The sequence below is a fragment of the Triturus cristatus genome, chromosome 4_1, assembly GCF_964204655.1.
Source record: "Triturus cristatus chromosome 4_1, aTriCri1.1, whole genome shotgun sequence".
Lineage (NCBI taxonomy): Eukaryota > Metazoa > Chordata > Amphibia > Caudata > Salamandridae > Triturus > Triturus cristatus.
The window spans coordinates 508,468,459-508,487,660 of record NC_140585.1 but is presented as its reverse complement, the minus strand read 5'-3'; the positions used below and the strand labels follow the sequence as shown (position 1 = coordinate 508,487,660).

Sequence of the window (19,202 nt, the reverse complement as noted above, 5' to 3'; positions counted from 1 at the left end):
GATTTTGGCAGGGATTTGTACCACTTTAAAGAGACGGCGATGTGTTAAATCGTTCAACTCCTCCCCTTCCTTTATTTCCCACAGTATTTTCTCTTCGTGAGAACCTTTAAGCTAAAAATGCATTCCATGTTTTAGGAATATTGGTGTGTCGGATTCAGCTTTGTAACACAATTGTAGACTGATTTGCTGCATAAGGGTGCCAGAAAGTGAGGGTTTCTGATGGCTATTGAGCGTCCTCTGGATTTGAAACTAGTTGGTTGCTTCTCGCGTTTCTCCCGGAGCGAGCAGTTGCTCCTGGCTCAGTATCCCTTGTCACAGCCGAAACTGATCATGTTATTTCAACACACAGGCCATTATAGCCTCAAGTTATCACAGATTTTACCACTATTCAGTTCTATGATTTCTGAAGCATGTAATTCTTTTTTTCTGTTTTTTGCTTTCTTTTTTTGCGTTCTCCCACCACAGCCAATTATTTGAACTTGGTTCCTTTAAACTCTTTGTCCTGGCTGTGAGTGCTTCTGTCCTTCAGCAGCAATTGTTTCCTTAGCAGCAGGAGTTAGTTTGGTTATGGACTAATCCTCCTGCGATGCAAATAATCCACACCAAGTAAAATACAATTCGAGCGCATTGATGACAAAAAAGGGACAGCAGCATCTGGTCAGTGAGATACAGCGGCTGCCAAATGTTTGTTTGAAGACTGTGTTGATGGTGGCAGCTCGCAAAAAATCACTTACCTTAGAAGCAGGTCTTGGCTCGGGCTCCTCCGTGACACATAGGTCTCACAGAAGGGATGGATTTGGTAATGGAAAAAACACAAAAAAGATGGACTCCCCTGCCTGGCGAGGAGGTAAAACAAACAAACAGTTATGGGTGATTAATTCTGTCCTTCAAGGCTCCTCTGTTCGTGTGGGCTCAGCCAGTGGTCGGGGTGTTTCAGCCCTCCCCTGTTTTAGCCACCCCCTCTCTTTCACAGGGAGGTTTATTCAGCTGGACTTTGTCTGGTTTGCTGGGGATGGCCAAAGAACAACAGACAAGAGGTGAACAAAGTACCTATAGAATTGTGAAGGCTCAGCGAGGGCTTGCCTTCAGCAGCACACACTGGGTCACACTTGTCTTAGACACTACTGTAGCAGGCGACACCATTTTGTTTTCCCTTTATCCAGGCAGATTACAGCTTAACACGTTGCTGCAAACCTTAGTTGCGGTAGAGGTACTGTATTCTCTTTTTTAATTCTCACTGACACATTGGTTCTCCAGCAAGTTGTTTGCTTGGCCTCCGCTAATCTGTCCCACATCTTTTTTCAGAATAAATTAATTGATTGACTGGATTCATTCAGCCAAGCAGTAGCAAGGAATGTGGCAAATCATTTAAACAGTCTCCCTCAATTATTTCACGATTGCTTATCACTCTTTTGATTATTGTTGAACGAATCCATTTGTTTAATTTTAAAATGCTGTCGTTACCCCCCTCTCCCGCACTCAAAGGTAGTTTAGTGCATGATAAACATGGTTGGTCATGAAGCGCTATATAAATGCTATTGCATGCCAATAGATTCAAAGCCTTGAATAAAGTATAATACTTCGAGTAGGAATCTAAAAGTTAAACGTGGCAGAGAAGGGTCTGAAAAGTCAGTTTTACCCATGATCCCCAGGGAGCGCGCGGTGGGGGTTCTTGGACCTTGTGGGGCTTTGTCCTGAAGAGGCATGGTGTGTAGTGTGGGAATTCATGAGTGCTTTGGGACAGTGTGGGAGACGTGTTTTTCTAAATGATTCATTCAACGCTTTGACGTTCAGGGTGTGTACTTGGTTTACTCTGTTTGTCATTTGGTGCCAATGTATTCCTATTGTGCGTATTTAGTCAGGTTGTTTGCTTACGACACATGGTTTGTGCTTATTTGAATTCATTTTTATTACGAATGACTGGTTCCTAAAAATTAGAAAAATATGGCTGTATGAAACATGTTCTACAATAGGTTTTTCCTCCACTTTGCCTCACTTATTAACATTTGCGCCAGAACCTGAAAAGTGGGTTTGCCTTGAAAGATTATACTGGTGTTGGTTGATTTAATAACTGACATAAAACCAGTAGACAAAACAGTAGGATAGGTAGTTACTTTTCTGTTTAGACAGAGAAACATTATTCAATGCACGTTTTGTCTCTAGCTTTGTGCCAGGATGTGATACTTGTGTTGACTTAGTGGGTTTTTTCTGCACGAGTGGTTGGAAAAAGTATGGTCAAAATGGTGGACCCAGGACTGTTTCTTCTGGTGGGATTTGCAACGATAAAAGCCTTTCATCTCGGTGGTTTCACACCACCCTACAGCCCCCTCCTCCAGGGAGCTTTCCTGGGCAGAGAGTTCTTCTAAGAAGAACCCAAGCAGGTGATGACTACAGCCGTAGACAAACGGCAGTCCGCTGCTTGGGAGGCACCATTTGGTGATTTCTGCAAAACAAACTCGCCCCACGCTACTGTTTGTTTGCATCTCGTGGAACCTATTCTTGTAATCCGTCCATGCTCTGCAAAGCACAGATTACTCCAAGTCCTAAAGAGTACCTTTCTTTATTTATGGAATAGTTTCATTACAGTTGTAAAAGTTGCAATCACTGTTCAAAGAAGTAAATACAGTAATGGAAGCTGATGACGTCTGCGAAGTCCAGGGGACACATGTACAAAAAGTTTTAGTGGTTACAAACAGAGAATTGGGGCGTTTGCGACAGCGAAAGAGCCTTGTGCAATGTACTAACCCTATTTTGCAAGTCGGGAACCTATTACTGAGTCGCAAAATAGGGTTTGGGAGTCGGTATTCGGAAGGTGCGTTTCAACTGCATCCCTTCCTAATAGCAAGTGACAGGGGCACGTATGAAAGTTTTGCGACTGGAATGCGGTCACAAAATATTCATATTTTACCAACTCCATGAAGGAGGTGGTAACCCATTCGCAAACGGCTAGGGGTCTCTATGGGACCTCTTCCCCTTTGCGAATGTGGGCACTAACATTTTTTAAGAGCAGGCAGTGGTCCCACGGACCACTGCCTACTGTTAAAAAATGAAAAGGAATCTTTTTCTTTTTTAAATCCATCCAGTTTTCCTTTAACTAAACCAGGATGCATTTAAAAAAAAAAATTGACATGGCGGTCTGCTTATCCTAGCAGGCCACCATCCCTGTGATTACAGGCCATTCCCAATGGGTCACAAATTGGGACCTGCTCAATGAATATTGGTGTGACGGGTCAATTGCGACACCCACTGGGAATCACAAACAGTGTCTGACACTGTTCTACATTACATTTTGCAAGTTCCTAATTGCGAGTCGCAAAAAGTCGCAATTAGGAACTTGCAAAGTGTTTCCTTTGTACATGTGGTCCGAGTTCTCTACAGAATCACCAATAAAACATTAAACAAAAGAAGAAGAAAAGAGCAATGCTGTAAATGCAGGGGCATCCATTCGCAGTAGCCGGGGGAGTAGTTCCACTCCTAACTCACACTTTACCACCCATGCTACCCCTGGTGTCCTGGGTATGTACGCCGGTGATGGGTTTCATATTGGCGTACATCTATAAGCCCATGTTCACTTTGTGTAGTGTCAAATCGTTGTTTTTACGAAGATCCTGACCAGGAAATTGGAGGTGGTTGAGGGACAAGCTGTCGAACCGGAGTTGTCATTGAGGTGTCATTTTGGTTCGAAGGATGCATGTTGTCACTTCCAGTTTCACTACTATTTTGGCTACATGGGTGCAGGGCCTTGGTGATTAAGCTCTACTGACTGAAGACTGTCTTGGGTGAATAAAGTAGACGGCTCCTATTGACAGTAAAGCCTGCAAGGCTGTCCCAACTAAAGACAGAACTGAAGGATTCAAGATATTTAGTATATATTGTACATTTATATCTTTACCAAGCTTATTAGTCTTTCCTGATTGTCGTGCTTACAGTATAAATCATTTATCATTTAGGTTCTTACACTATTAGTACTTTATTATTCATGGTTTTCTTTTTACATCATAGAGTGATTATAGTTTGTTTCCCCCACTTTTTTTTATACATTACCCTTATTGTTTATATTGTACATATGTTTTTCTATTTATACACAGCTTGAAAGTTATAATCTTTATATATTATTTTTCCCTTATCATTACTATGTTATAAAGGACCTATTGTATTTATTGTTCTCAGTTCTTTTTCTTGTAGTTCCCAATAAAATCAAACTAAAAAATAGAAGTGAAGGATTCTAACTGTTAATGGGGAAGGACAAGAAAATCTGGGGCAGTCTTGATATTGTGTCTTGTTCCTTCGATTGCTGTAGCAGATCTGTCACAATTTCGTAGTATACAAGCCAGGAGTTCAAAATGTTGTAAATTTATTAAGGACACCTCTTCATTAATAAATTGTACTAAAGATTCAAGCTTATTTTTTGGGCGAGCGCGGCAGGTGTCTTTCTTCTGGCTAGTCCGTGCCTAACAAAAATGAATGTGTCCTCATGTAATGCAACTGGTGCTATGTAATGCGCTCTGATACCCGATTCGGGTCAAGTTCCCGCTATATAAAACTCTGTAAAAAAAAAAAAAAAAAAAAAAAAAATCACTCATGTTCATCTCTAAACCCAGCGATACAATTGTCTTCTCGACATTGTGAATGTTAATCTCTGAATTATTGTTCAGACTAGACATGAAAAGCTCAAGTGATCAGCTCAAATCTAAAATGTTGGGTTAGCTTTTCCTCATCATGCACCCCAAAGGACATTTGCATACCTTATGAAGAAGGGAAATTAGATCGGCAATGTAGCTGAAGCACATATTCAATTTATAATAGAGTTGGCACAGGCTCTTTAGTAGGATCAATAGCAAATTGACTCTTAAGGCCACTTTTCTCGATCTATAAAACCTCCATCAACCTTTATATATCTTTCTGCTCAATATCTGCCTTTACGAGTTTGAGAACCTATACAGCATAAGGACGACCACGTGGGCGAAGTCCTCTTCTAGTAGGTTACCCTCCAGCAGCAATAGATCTATGATCTCAGTTATGCTCCTATCATTTGCACCACTTCCTTTTGTTCATGAATGTACTATTAGAGTGCCTTACTTGGATTTGTACATTTCACTCTCATTTTCCCAAATTCTTTGAAGGGCATGCTTTTTGCATGACGCCTTGCTGGAGGAGGGCCATTTCTTTAGTGTCACTCCATTAAATGTATCGAGGGCATTGCTAGATGTGTTGATCATGCATGAGATTTTTTAATTACCAAATAAAGCAATTGGGGTCTGAAAAGATGTAATTTAACACAAAAAAAATTCTAAATCCCCCGCAAAAGGCATGCTGCCATGTTTTGGATCCGTTGAAGCCCAGATATCAAATATCTCGGAAGACCATGATCTAAGGCATTGTGATTGTCTAGCATTGGGGAGATAGTCTTGAAGTGCTGCGTCTTTATTATTGTGAGCCAAACAGGGAAGATTTGGTTTTATGGTTTATAAAAGTATGCAAACAAATAGAGGCACCTTTATTCACCCGAGGCAAAAAGAGTGAACTAAAGTGAATGACTCAGAGATTGCAGACGAAGTACATTAAAATGAGAATATTATGTAGGTCTTTCGGCCCACATGCAGATGTCCACACTGAAAGTGTGCCCACTGTGACAAAAACTTCATTTATTTCAGAATTCGTTTTATATGCTCTGCCCATTCAATTTGCAGCAGAAGTTAGACAAGGCTGAAAGGCGCACCCAGACTAGTAAGTGTTTGAGCATCATCTGCATAGGAATACACTTAAAGAAACTAAACATGAGAACTGATAAGTGCAGCTAGTGGAGCAACATATGACTTGGAAAGTGCTGGATTAAGTGCTGAGTCCCTGGGTATTCCACAATTCAAGACTTCAACTTCCGGTTGAAAAGGAGGAGAGAGAGAGAGAGACATCTCGAGCTCTCAGAGAGAGAAAAGATTCGACCTATTGCAGAAATACCTTGATGTATATGGAAATGCAATTTAGAGCGGTAGTATCGCAAACTGGAGGTGATGAAGCGATCTAAGTGTTATGAAAATTATTGTGAACTTTGACACCATGTGTCTAATCGTGTATGATTGTCGGATATTGTCTTAGCTGGTTTACTTGTAACTCAGAGGTTCGCTCATTCGTGCCCAGTGATTTGTCCTCTACGAGGGGCGTGTTTGTTCAATTTGAACTGAGTAGGGAGTTTTTTTGTTATGCCGGTCACCTGCCCCTTGGGTAGTTTCAGATTTATTAAAATGGCACCCTTCATTTCATTTACACTCATTAATCCCTAGACTCTTGCTGAACTCTCTGGCACTCAATTACCCAGATGGTGTATTCCAAAGGCCATTTAGAACACAAGAGGTTAGTTGAACCACAACTTACTTAAATGCCAGATTTGCTATGGATTGGTTTGAGGGGTCCAATCCATAAGTGGTCTGCAGTGGCATTTCTGATAGCAACCCTACCTCATCTGGTTCTTCATTTCAATTGCGGCTTTGTGACACCTTTTTTACGTTGGAATCCTATTTTGTGTTCACTCTCAAGGGGCGATCTTTGTGCACTCTCCTTTTTAGCACAGATCCTTCAAGTAGTACTGTGCGATGATGTGATGCAGGATGTAGCAGTAGATAGCCCCTGGCCAATGCATAGAAAATGGATTTTAAATGCACAAATATGGCATGAAGGCTTGATGAAGCTAAAGAGCAGACTGCTGAGCAATGGTCGCAGCGGGGAATGCATCGCAGTATCCCACGTTTGACATCAAACCTGTAGAAGTTTCTTTTATTTTTATTTTTTCAGAAGGTATCTCATTAGACAATGGGAAGTCTAGTCCTTCAGGGGGATAGACAGTCTCTTACAGTATTCTAAGTAACGTGGATCCACTCCCTTTCTAGAAAAATGCTACATAGCTGCTTTGAGGCCTCTGAACATAGATTGATGGAAGGGATGCAGGCTTTGCAGCCTCACATAGTAAAACATTGTTGTCTATGCTTCTGAGACCTTTTCAAAAAGTTGTATTTATTAACTTAATTGTAAGTTAACATTGCCTGCACAGAAACCAAACTAGTGGACATGGGTGGTGCCAATCATGGGCCCCATCGTCTCTCCTAGCAACTGGCTAGATTAAGGAGACCTATTAAAAAAGCAATCAATAGATATTTATACGAAATTCTTATTGTTGCTTACAAGAAAGCGAACAACATTGTCCCTTCACCTATGTTATTATTTTAAAAACGGAGCTGTTACTAAAACACTAATCTTTATCTAATTGTACATGTTACTCAACAACACTTTATTTTTCTACTGACGCTGACCTCTCCTGTTGTGTGTCTGCTCCACTTAGGGCCCCATTCCGACTTTTGGCGATGCTTGGGGGGTGAGGGTACTCGTCACTGCCACGCCCCCACACCACCAAGAATCCCCACACCGCCAAGACTTAAATTAAAAGTGGTCTAGTGAGCAGGCGATGTGGCGGTCCAGCAGCAGTGTCTCTTTCAAAGGCGGCGGTGCCTTTGGAACAGGCACCGCAATGGGACCGCACAACAAGGTTCCTGCATGGCATGGACTTGAAAGTAGATGCCATGCAGGAATTGGTGTGCATGCACACAGGGGGCACATGTTATGCCCCCCTGTGTGCATCCACATGTGGAGGAGGCACAGGGGCCTCTTTGTTTCCTCTCTGCATGGTGTACATGGAGAAAGAACCTCCATGCCAGTGGAGAGGAGACTCGTAATATGCTTGGTGAGACTCAACGGTCCCGCCAAGTATCTTGCCGCCCCTGCCCACTGCAACACCCCCAGGGAATAACGGTTCCTTGGCAGCATCGGCGGTCCTAGAGCGATCCGACCGCCCAAGTCATAATGGGGCCTTTCTGTCTGCCTAGGTTGCAGTGGCTGGACCGCCACCACCGCTCATCCATGAGTCTAGCGGTCCTCGGACCACCAGACTCGTAATTGGGCCTATAGTGTGAATGGGATACGTCATTCCCTGGAGGTTTTCTCTGTGCTGATTGCTTTCTAGATTGTGCATGTTCGAGCAGGACTAGCCATGCAGTGTCATTTGTTGTTTTACACTACAGTTTTAATTTTAAACTTTATCTCTGAATTAGTCTTTTGTTTCTGGCAACTCCCCTTGTTGTGGTTTTATCCAATATTAGATTTGGCTAACTAGTTGTTTTAATCAGGTGTTATTTGCACGAAAACTGTCTGTATGGTGGAAAATCCAAGTTTGTTTTTCTTATGTCTGATATAAGTTTAGTCACTGTATTTTTGATACCCTGAAATTTAATCCCACAAAGCAAGGGTGGAGAGGGCATACTGTTACAGAGATCATGTAACTTGAGTCACATCTTCTAAAGTCTCTTAAATTTACACTCCTTCCGGAATGTGAGTGCAGTACTATATTACTCTTAGTGACACTGATGTGATTTGCATAATTTACACAATTAAGCAGTTCATTTGGTCTTAGTTTATTTTGTTGGTGTATCCATTTATATCTTATTGTGTCTCAAACTAAATTTCTTGAAAATGTTATGCTTTCTGTTGTGGAAGGGAGTTTTGTTTGTTTCTTCTTGTTTCTTACTCTCTTCTAACTAATCTTCACAATATGTTACTCTGTGTTTTTAATTTAATCACTGTAGTAATGCGCCTCTCTTACAATATCGCAAAATTATTTTAGCATTCTTCTAACTCAATAGCACAAACTCTACTTATCAGAAATTATTATTTTTATTTGCATTAGTTGATTGTAAGATTTATTTACATATTGTTTTCAAGAGCGCAGATTTAACCCCTGGCCTAAGTCATCAAAGCGTATGGGTTTGATATCCTCTCTTATGCAGCTGACAGGGAGTTGGTCATTTCCTTTGATGAGGTTATTGAGAAAGGGAAGGGCCGCATTTCGGCTGGAATGAAAGCTAGTGCAGGATGGATGTCGTATAACTTTCTTCAGTTGATTCCAGGGAAAACAGAGATTATTCTGTTTGGGAAAACCCAATATCTGTGGACTCCAGATTGGTGGCCGTCTGAGTTCGAGAAGGCCCCTACTCCAAGCAAGGTCGTAAAAAACCTTGGAGTAAGGGTAGACCATGAGCTTAGTATGAAAGAACAAGTTGTATCTATAACCGGCACCTGTTTTTACATGCTACGTTTACCGAAGAAAGCTCTGCCATTCCTCTCTTTGACCAGAGAGTCGTAGCGGGCACCGGGCGTTTCCCCAGTGAGACGCCAGGGTGGGGTCCGGTTTTGGCCCTGGGGGTACCTTTTTGTTACCGGGGGTCGGCAATATCGGCCCCCTGTTACAAAACCAGCCGAAATCGGCACTGGCGAACAGCTCGGCAGCACCCCCCTCCCTCCAGGGGGGCCTGCCGAGCAGTATGCCAGGGCCGGTTTCGGATCCCAGTCCGGCCCTGCCTTTGACAGCCAGAAAGCCCTTAGTGCAGGCTCTTGTGGCGAGTCGGTTGGATTATGGAAACATTATTGTCCTCTGCCAATAAGTCACTACTGTCTAAATTGCAGTTGGTGCAAAATATGACTGATTTGTAATTGGCCTCCTAGAACGGCGTCCACTCCCCCTCTGAGATCTTTACACTGGTTGCCAGTATTGAACAAAATAGTATTCAAAATAAACTGTTTAACCTCTGCAGGGGAGAGGCTCTAAGTACCTTTGCCAAAGGCTCAAGAGCTATCATTCCACTAGGAATTTGCGTTCCAGTGATATGGAGTTACTGTCGGTCCCATGCATACGACAAACGGTAGATGTGGTTTAAGAACCTTCTCTTACTTGGCCCCCTCCCTCATGGATCAAATTGCCATTTTCTGTTCCAACCTGCCCTGATTTCAGCAAATCTAGAAAATGATTAAAAACAGCATTTTTTTAGAACTCCGTTCAGCTACTTCAGGTTGACTGCGCAACGAGATACCCCGGTTGGGGTGATTTGTGCGTTTTATTAAAACAAACAGTAATAATATTAATAGCAAACTGGCATTTGTGCGCCTTATGTAGAATGTAGATTTGTAGAATATTAGAGCCAGTCCCAGTGGCAGCTGGCGTGTATTTATGGTGGTGGGGAGGGCAGAATACCGGTGGCAGTAAAATAATTTTTGAAAGGAACTTACCTTGCTGACTTGCCACACGACGTCCTACTTGCTCTGGTTTTATTGCTCCTCGAAGCCCCGGACCCAGGAAACTGCACAACCCCATCCTGCAGCGGCGGTCATGCTGTGAGAGAAGCGTCCGGATTGGAGGGAGAGGCCTGTCTCTGTGCTTTCAAGAGTGCTAGAGGCTTGTGCTGTCTCTAACCCAGCTGTCTAAGACCGCTGGGATAGAGAAGCTTAAAAGGCATGTGTTTAGCTGGCCGTAACAAGACGGCCGGCCAAAGGGACATGAGCACTTTAAACATACGGGCACAGCTCCCTGCTGCCACTCCCGCAATTGTCCCACCCAGTCCTGACACTCCGTTCAGGACGGGTTGCTGAAAAATCAAATGGTAATTAATAAACTTTATTACCATTTTATTTCTCAGTTATTCTCCGGTATTCTTTTTTTTTGCAGGCGACACTCCTCTGCTCTCATGGAGGAGCTGCCCCTGGCCAGTCCTATAACTAGGGGCCAGATCACAAATGGAAACTAGGAGGTGGCAAATACATATATATTTTCCCTTAGCAAATTTACCTTATGGTGTGTACGAAGACTGATTGCCTCGTTGTGCAGGCAGTGGGAACTATTCATTCAGGCCGGTCCTGGTTGATGCTGGGAATATCCCTGACTTGACAAGGCACCGATGCCTGTCGGGGGTTCTGCAGGGCCATCGCTCGGTAGAGGGGCTTTCAGTGAGGTATTGCCAAATTACAGCTGGTTTTGAAGGTAGGTGCATGTACCTCTCTTCATTTCACACTATCAACCTCTCCACACCCGTTGGCAGCCAACCAGTTCTTGCCACAGTTGCTGTGCACCACACACCAGTGTTACGTTCTAACCTTCTGAAATGCTGTGAATGGCTAGATTGGTGAATGAACCTGCAGAATAGCATTGTTAGTTTAGCAAGCTACAAACATCTGAGCAAGATGGCAGTTTCTGTGTTTTTGCAGGTACTAGTCTCAATATTTTATGAAAACAAAACTTTAAATAATAAAATATTCACCATACAAATGCATTGAAATATATCCTTCATTCATTTCAAAACGTAATAAGGGTGGTTTGGGGTTTGGGAAAATGTGTGCAAAAACACAATCCTATAGTTTGGAATGAATCATGACCCTGCGCTAGAGGAAAAATAAAGAAGGAATTATTGAAAATAGACGAGCTCAGATCAGCAGAGAATAATACTTGATTGTAGCAATTATGGAAAAAAAGTGATTTCAAAGATTTAATTAGAATGTATCAAAGCATGCTTGCATAAAAGTAGGCTGCGGAGTTGCTCCTGTTTCATTAAACTTTAGCAATGGGTGCATCAGGCTGGTCCCGAGTGTTGGGGTACATGGCTGCTGGGATCACTGCTTGGATGTTACCAGAATCCCCCAAAGTCACACATGCAATATCACTTCAAAATATATGTTTTTGTTTACGAAAAACAGAGTTTTAAGTGAGTAATATTGCGTTTCAATGTCTCCCTTCAACAAAAATAGGGTCTTCTCTGGGTTTATGAAACTCATGTTGTCTGGGAGCTAAGGTTGCAACTGTAAGTTCAGGTGCCAGGACTCCAACTACCCATTAAGAGTAATGGGGCGACCTAGTATCCCGCAGAACCTGGGAAATCTAATGATATGCAACAACAATTGGTTTGGCAGGAAAGTAACGTTATTTTATAAAACATTATTTAGTCCCATATGTTATTAGGGATTTGCCAAATAAATTGTGCATCAGTAGGAACAAAATAATAATATAAGACACCAAAGAGGAGATTTCTTTTTTTAAATGACTCAAACAACAGCTTCTCACTTGATGGTGTTCTGCAGTAGGGGGCATAGCATGACATGTCCCCATGTTTCAGTAGGTGCAGGTGTTAAAAATTGTGAGCAACCTTAACAGATGCTGGTTTGAATCACAAGCAAGCTTTAGACTCCTGCGCATTTGAACCGAAGTGAATTCTGAAAGTAAAGTTGTACGTTTTCCCTTAATGGGGTGTTTTGACTCCTATAAGAGTTGGGGCATGTCTTTTGAAACAGTTTTCATTGCTGACATCTACCACTACGCTGCCAGAGCCAGCTTGCGAGGTTTACAACTGCCTGAAGACTTGGTGAGTTAGCGGCTCGACCAGTAAGGGCTCCTTATCTTAGGGTATTTTCTGATTGTATTGTTTTATGGTTTAGTCCAAATTTTGGACCTAAGGTGATTTCTAACTTGCAAACCGAGCAAAAGATTACTTTTCCATCTTTTTTTTTGTTGTTGTTTTTTGCAAATTCATTTTTGGAAAAAGAGAGAAGGGTGCATCTTCTGGATATCATTAGAGCTGTACAGTTTTTCATATCTTGTTCAGGTGAGTATAGACATTTAGACCGTGTTCCGTGACTTTTGTGGTTTTCAGGAGGGCCCAGAAATCATCTTCTTCCACCCTAAATTATTTTATTAGATCTAATATTTCCAGGAGTTATGATTCTCAGGGAGTTCCTTTATCCAATACTATTCAGGTACAATCCACTCGGGGAAAAATCAGCTTCAAGGGCAGAAGCAGGGAGGTTTCTCTTCTAAATGTTTGTACTTGGCTTCATCCTTTTATGTTTGTTTCCCATTACTGACTGTATGAAAGAGGCGAAAGCTTTGGAATTTGTCACCAGAGTTTTTGCTGTGGTTGGTTATACATACATACATACATACATACATACACACATAATTTTGTTGTATTCTGTTTCATTAAATACATATTATGTTGCATGTTTGACCCGTAGAGTGCATTTCATTATGGATCAAGTTGTAAAACACTTCTTTGGTATATCCTGAATTTGTAAGACAGAGCAAAGGTTGGGTTTAGGAGGTAACAGTGCAATTACTTACCAGTATTCTAACTCACAACTTTGATCCCTATTGCTTGGGAACATAAGAAAGTTTAGAGGTCCTAGAGATACCTTACGGGCCCAGGCATTGGGCAGTCTAAAGATCCAGAGGAGGAGGGGAAGGGATCAAAGTTTTAGCGAGGACATGTGATTTCTGTGAGAGATGTGACACACCTCAGCTATGTAAATTCTGGGGCAATGGAGGGTACCTGGAGTAATGAAGATTACTGATAAGTAATCTGGCTATTACTCATTTGAAATGCAGGTGATCTAATGCTGAATCACTTGAGATCTCATATATTTAGGACATATAAAGGACCATCTCTTCTTTAAAAGGGCCTGTCCTCTGCAGCGTTACCTATTATGTGGTCGAACCAGTGCCTTCTTTTTAATGTGCAACTCCAAAAATGTTTTTGCAGACCCTGGTTCAGATCAGGCCATTGCCCCTTTGTGATGAAAGAAAAATATGAGATCAAATGTCATCGTTGGGTGAGAGTTCCGAATGCCTGTTCTGAGCATGCCTAATGCCTGGATCTATGGGAAGCCCTAAACCCATTGTTGCCTAGTTGCCGTGTTCACTGATTCAAATGAGCTGCTAATTTTTGTTGGTGCATAAGGACTGTGCGTTACTTAATTGTATTCTATGAGGCTACCGTGCACCTTTAGAAACTGGCTTTAACTGCTCGATTGACTCATTTCAATAATTGTTAGCTATGCACTGTAAATTCGGGTATCTGGAAAGACTTGAGAGAGGTGGCGAGGCAGTGTGGAAATCTTAGAGTCATAATGTCTTAGTAGTTTTAATGATTTAGGAGTTGTAGGGGTGGTTGGTCATTTCATATTTTTTAGTACTTCATAAGCGTTGTCCCAGCATAGAGGCTCCATGATCTTTAGATTTCAGCCTATGGATCTTAGACTCACTTTTGGCCACTTCATGATTAGCTTGTGAGACAACCATCGGGTGCCCTTTGAATTGTATTCATGCAATTTTATTACTATATAGATAATGCAATACCCTGGATCCAACTGAACGGTTTAATGTGCATTTATAGTACGCCATTGATCATACGTAGGAGTGAAATATTCAAGCTTTAGTTCTGTCACCTTCAGAGGCATAATTAGTCAATAGACAGTTTCACCTAAATTATTGGAACTATAGATTTTACAAAAGACCTCAATGAAGGTACTTGAAGTCGAGGAGGTTCCAGTCTCATAGCGTTCCATATTTGGAGACATGCCCAATACTACAGAATGGCTATCCCTTTGCACAGAGTTCCTATTGAAAACAGCGAGGCCATTTGAAAGCCGGCCTTCGTCGTCGTTTGTGACCCACAATGCAGTTTGTGTGTTGTGGATGAAAAGAGGCCGGATGCGACCTTCAAAACTGCAAGAAGAAGCTCCCAACAGCTGTAGGCTCCGAAGACATTTTCCCACCGAGTTAAAGAGACTAGGAGATGGTCACTTTTTTATCTATTCATTCATTCATAAGAACAACCCCTCATGGGTGAAAGTCTGCACTTGTAACGGCGCAATTCAAGTATTTCAGCTCTTCATACGGGTCTTCTACTTTCAGACCTAAATCGGCTTCAACAGGCCTTGTATCTGCTTGCAAACTATCTCACTCGGATCTGTGAGACTAGGGCCTTGCTTCAAACAGTGGCCCTGCGAGCCCCTTTTGTGATGCCAAGAAAGTCGAAGATCTAGTTGGTAGCAGCAGAAGAGGCTAAACCTTGTGTCTGGTGTGAGCATCGCAGTGATTAATGAATCCACTTAAGTAATTTACAACAAGTTAAGAATGTTGTCTCCTGGCATCTTAGCGCTCATTACTTTTGAAGACATGTGTTTCCCGCTGGCGTTAGTGGTTATGCAAAGCTGTTCGCCTTCGTGGAGCTGAGTTTAACAAGATTACAGTGACAACACTTTTGCAGCATGACTCAACTATGTTGGAAATCGGTTGGGTGTCACGTGCTATCACACCTGTGCTTCATCAAGGCTTCCCCTCCACATTCTAGGCAGATTTCTTCAACACTTTTTAAAAGCAAGAACGACACATGTTCAGTGGTATTGTATAGGATGCTGTGCTTTAGAAAAGTCATGGCCAAATGTGGAGTTTGGGGATGTCTAGGCCACCGTATTTAGAGTGTACACATGTCTAAATGCTAACTGTAGATGGGTTATTTAAGAAAGCAACCTAGGGCATGCCGCAGTCCTGTATAGGTACATTCGGTCATAATCATGTGTGCTGCATTACTTTAGAATTGTGCCGATTTGTTTTGCTTGAACTTTTCTGGGTTACTGTGGAAGCAGATTTCTCGTTTGTGGAATTTCGTGAAGCCATAGAGCAATATTTCACTTCTATTCATGTTTTTTGTTTCTTATGCCTTCTGGTCATTGCGTGAAGATTTTTTTTAACTACTAATGACTGCGTACTTGTCTTTTTTATTCCAAGAAATTACAACAGCTGTGTTGTAACCTGTTATGCCATATAATGAAAACTTAAATAAACTAATTTAAATTTAGAAATACTGAAAGTTCCGCTTCAACAGACTCCAAATTTGGAGCACATTGTCTTTCACCGTTGGGGTGGGTTATGAAGTTTGCTTGTGGAAGGACTAGAACTTCCAGTGGAGCATGTAGTGCATTGGAAACTGGCTTCCCCCATTTGTGTGATAAAGGATGTATGCAAATAAGAGAATACTCCCTCAAGAATGTGGCAGCGCTCTTTGGGAATCAATCACCACATTGGGTATCTCAGAAGGCGCCCTGCTGCAAGTCACTAAGGAGACACTTATTAATACTCAGGAGCTACCCTATACTTTCTGTGCAGTCGGTCTAACGGGTACACATGGCATGTTTTTATATAAGGATACGAATAAACAATTTAATGGAATGTGTGGAGAATTAAACTACCCCTGATGAGATGTTCCCTTGGTGCTAGTTTGACCCTGTGAGGACTGTCTTGTCCTATTTCTCTGTTGTTAATCTGGAGGATTATATAGAAGAATTACCAATGCTTTAAAAGGACAGACACAACATTATACTCGAACCGTTAAAAAACGTCCTAACTCATATTACTTTATTCTATTGAGAGGGAACAGGTTGCAGATTCCTTTGTGTACATCTAAGCTTGTTACTTGTCTTCAGCATAGTTTTATTTTAAGCCAGGAAGATTACTGGGCATTGTTACCTAACACCTTTCCTGGCGGATTATGCCTTATCCGGAAATCCACGTTCTACTTAACCCTTTAGTGCTAAGGTTAATAAGAACATGGCCTTCTATTAAAAAAAGACAACACGCAAGTTACTCCTATGGTATAGCTATGTTTGGGAAATGTGCCACAGTCACTCACCTAAAAACTGTTTAGAGAACCAATCGAGCGGGCATTGAACACAATCATGGCAGGCAGTGTGCATTGTTACCATAAGTATATGTATCTTCTGGGTCTGTCTTTGTCTCAGAACCACTTCCCTGGCTGTAATGAAGAATGTTGTTGAAAATAAGTTTTAAAAAAATGTAAATAAAAAACTTGCATTCACATCCTAACTGGTTTGAATGCCAAAAGTCAAGTTAATAAAAAAATGTAATTTAAGAAAATTTAGTGGCTTTGTTGGTGACTTTGAAAAGAATGAAACCACTGGTATGTGATCAAATGCACACATACTTCACTTAGAAAAGAACCATAATGGTTTACTTAAAAGGAAAATCTGTATTCTTATCTGCCATAATAGGAAATGCGAACAGAACAGAAAATGTATGTGAACACTACCAATTCCTTCGTAATATACAAACCAGCATTCTCCTCTATTACTCCCTTTTTCCATTTCCCTCACTAGCTCTTTCACAAAGTAAATAGGGTCATCTATAGGGACATTTGATAGACGGCTAAAATCTTTATCTCATTATGATAATGCTTTCTATCGAACAGGAACTTCTTGTGGGTGTTGGGCACGAGTAGTGTTGGTACTGCACATACACAAGGCTGTTTCAGTGGCAGAGTATGTGACCAAACATTTTTGCCCAGTGAGTTGATATTTGCCCCTTTATTTACTTTATCCTTCCCAAAACATCCCTATTTCTAAAGGTATTCAGTAGATCGCTACAACTGTCATTCTTTCTGTCCCATGTTATTGACCTGCATGGTAGCATCCTTTTCCAGTGGAAGACTGGCTGTAACTTTAAAAATGTCTAATGCCTATAAAAGAAGTCCAAGACAGAAAAAAAATGAATAAGCAAAAATGCTGAATATTTTTAATAAAAATAGATGACCCCTCCCCCATTAGTTGAACTATATTGGCACAGTAAAAACGATATCATCATAGTACCCGTAGTCAAAAGTACACACAATTTATAAAAATCGGATGTGATTAAAAGTGATCGGAATAGTGCAATAAGAATGTTGGTGTGGGCATATTGGTCTACACAGCGTCAGTGCCCCCCCAAAAAAGATCTATATAATAACTCTGCACCTCACTTCCTGACACTCAGGCTCCCTCAGAGCACTCAAGTATGAGGTAACCTATCTTGCCTCACAAAACTGTCCATTCAGGATGATGTGGCCTTAACATGCAAGCCATTGAGGAACCACAAAAGGACCAATCTAGTCCCTGTGAGCCAGTTTCACAAAAAGAAGGCAGCTCTCACTATTCTCAAAAGCCTGATGAGCTCTGACTCATCTGTTAATGGGCATGAAATGGCTTTGACTACTTGGGTAGCAGGCCCAGTTGGGTTTGGGTTAGGGGTGGAGCCGCTATATTCCATTGGAGTAAAAAAGGCTTATGTTTTCCTTCATAAAGTGACGCTTTCCCTTTTTGAAAGGCAGAGGCGAGTTTATAATAGCACTACTGATCGTTGATGGACAGCATATGTAGGTGTTCGTCTTTTCTTTGGAAGTTTCTGAAATTTCACCTCTGGCGAATAACTACTTGTCACTCCCCTCACCTTCAGCCAATACCGATTCGGTGACTTTCAGTCCGCTAGCACACCGTGGCACAGCAAACTGTCGGATTTGCCTGCCCTAAGCAAAAGTGTCCTTAGAGTTTTAAGTGAATTCTGCTGTGGCCTAGTGCTCTTTTGCCAACTTTCATGTTAGGTCAGCTCATCAATCACTTAAAAAAAAATATGAAGAAGAAAGACGATTTTATATGCATTTGGCTGAACATGGTTTCTTGTTTTGCATAATTTCATCAATTTCCAGATTATGTGGAAATGCCATGAGATTTACCACATAATCCTGCAACCATTGAAGGGATGTGCCTGCTACATTTCTTTTTGAACAATACACATCTGTGTACAAAGAACTATTCCTAATTTGTGCTTGGGTGCAACTAATGCTCGCAACAACGATTGGCACCATGGTGTAGCAAGACTTTAATTTCCATTTTTAACCAGCATCTGTTCCCCCTGAAGTGAATGTACTGGAATACAATGTAGCGCATGAGGTGTTCTCTTTGCCGAAGTGTGGCCTGTAAGAGCGTTTTATCTTCTAAAATATATTTTTTAAGCGTAGCTGGGAGAACGGTTTCTAAAGGCGCTCTCAAGAGAATGAAATATTGCATTTTAGGAGCCAAGAGAATGCAATATTACATTATTATTCACATAAAACATGCATTGTTCTGCTGCTACCTGCTTGGCCATTGTTCTATGATGTGTATGCGTTGCAGTGGCATTTGGATAGTTTCCTGCTCACCACCAGCACAAAAAAGGCATTTCTTTTACAATGGCCTCTAACCACACAATGACGGCATTAAGGATTTATGTGGAGGTTTCATTATTTTCTCCTCTTTTGTTCCTTCCAGGATGTCTTCCAAGCGACCGGCCTCTCCGTATGGGGAAGCAGATGGAGAGGTAGCCATGGTGACGAGCAGACAGAAAATGGAAGACGGGGAGAGTGACGGGCTCCCAGCCTTTCACCTCCCCTTGCATGTGAGTTTCCCCAACAAGTCTCACTCCGAAGAATTTCAGGCGGTCTCCTTGCTGACGCAGGAGGGCTGTGGCCGGAGGAGTCCTGTTTCTCAACACAACACCTTGGTAGGTGGCGCTGTTGTGTCTTGTTCTCCAAACTCTTTGACCTGCGCACCTCAGTGTCTCAATGCAAAATGCCACTTAAAGACCAGACATGTCATACTCTGATCAGTGAAGTAGCTATCACTTCACTGCCTGCGGTCCTAGAGTTCTCTAAGTTGACTTGTTGAAGATCGTTTACATTCCCTCCTATCTTTCT

At 41.8% G+C, this 19,202-nt stretch overlaps 1 protein-coding gene across 1 annotated transcript in view; it reads left to right on the top strand.

Moving 5' to 3' along the window:
• The window catches only part of SOX5 (SRY-box transcription factor 5), a 423,652-nt gene that overhangs the window by 33,824 nt on the left and 370,626 nt on the right, over positions 1-19,202 (top strand). Inside the window, exon 2 of the mRNA XM_085652751.1 lies at positions 18,778-19,009. Within this exon, the coding sequence (XP_085508877.1) occupies positions 18,778-19,009 (232 nt within the window). The remainder of the gene's footprint in view (positions 1-18,777; positions 19,010-19,202) is intronic.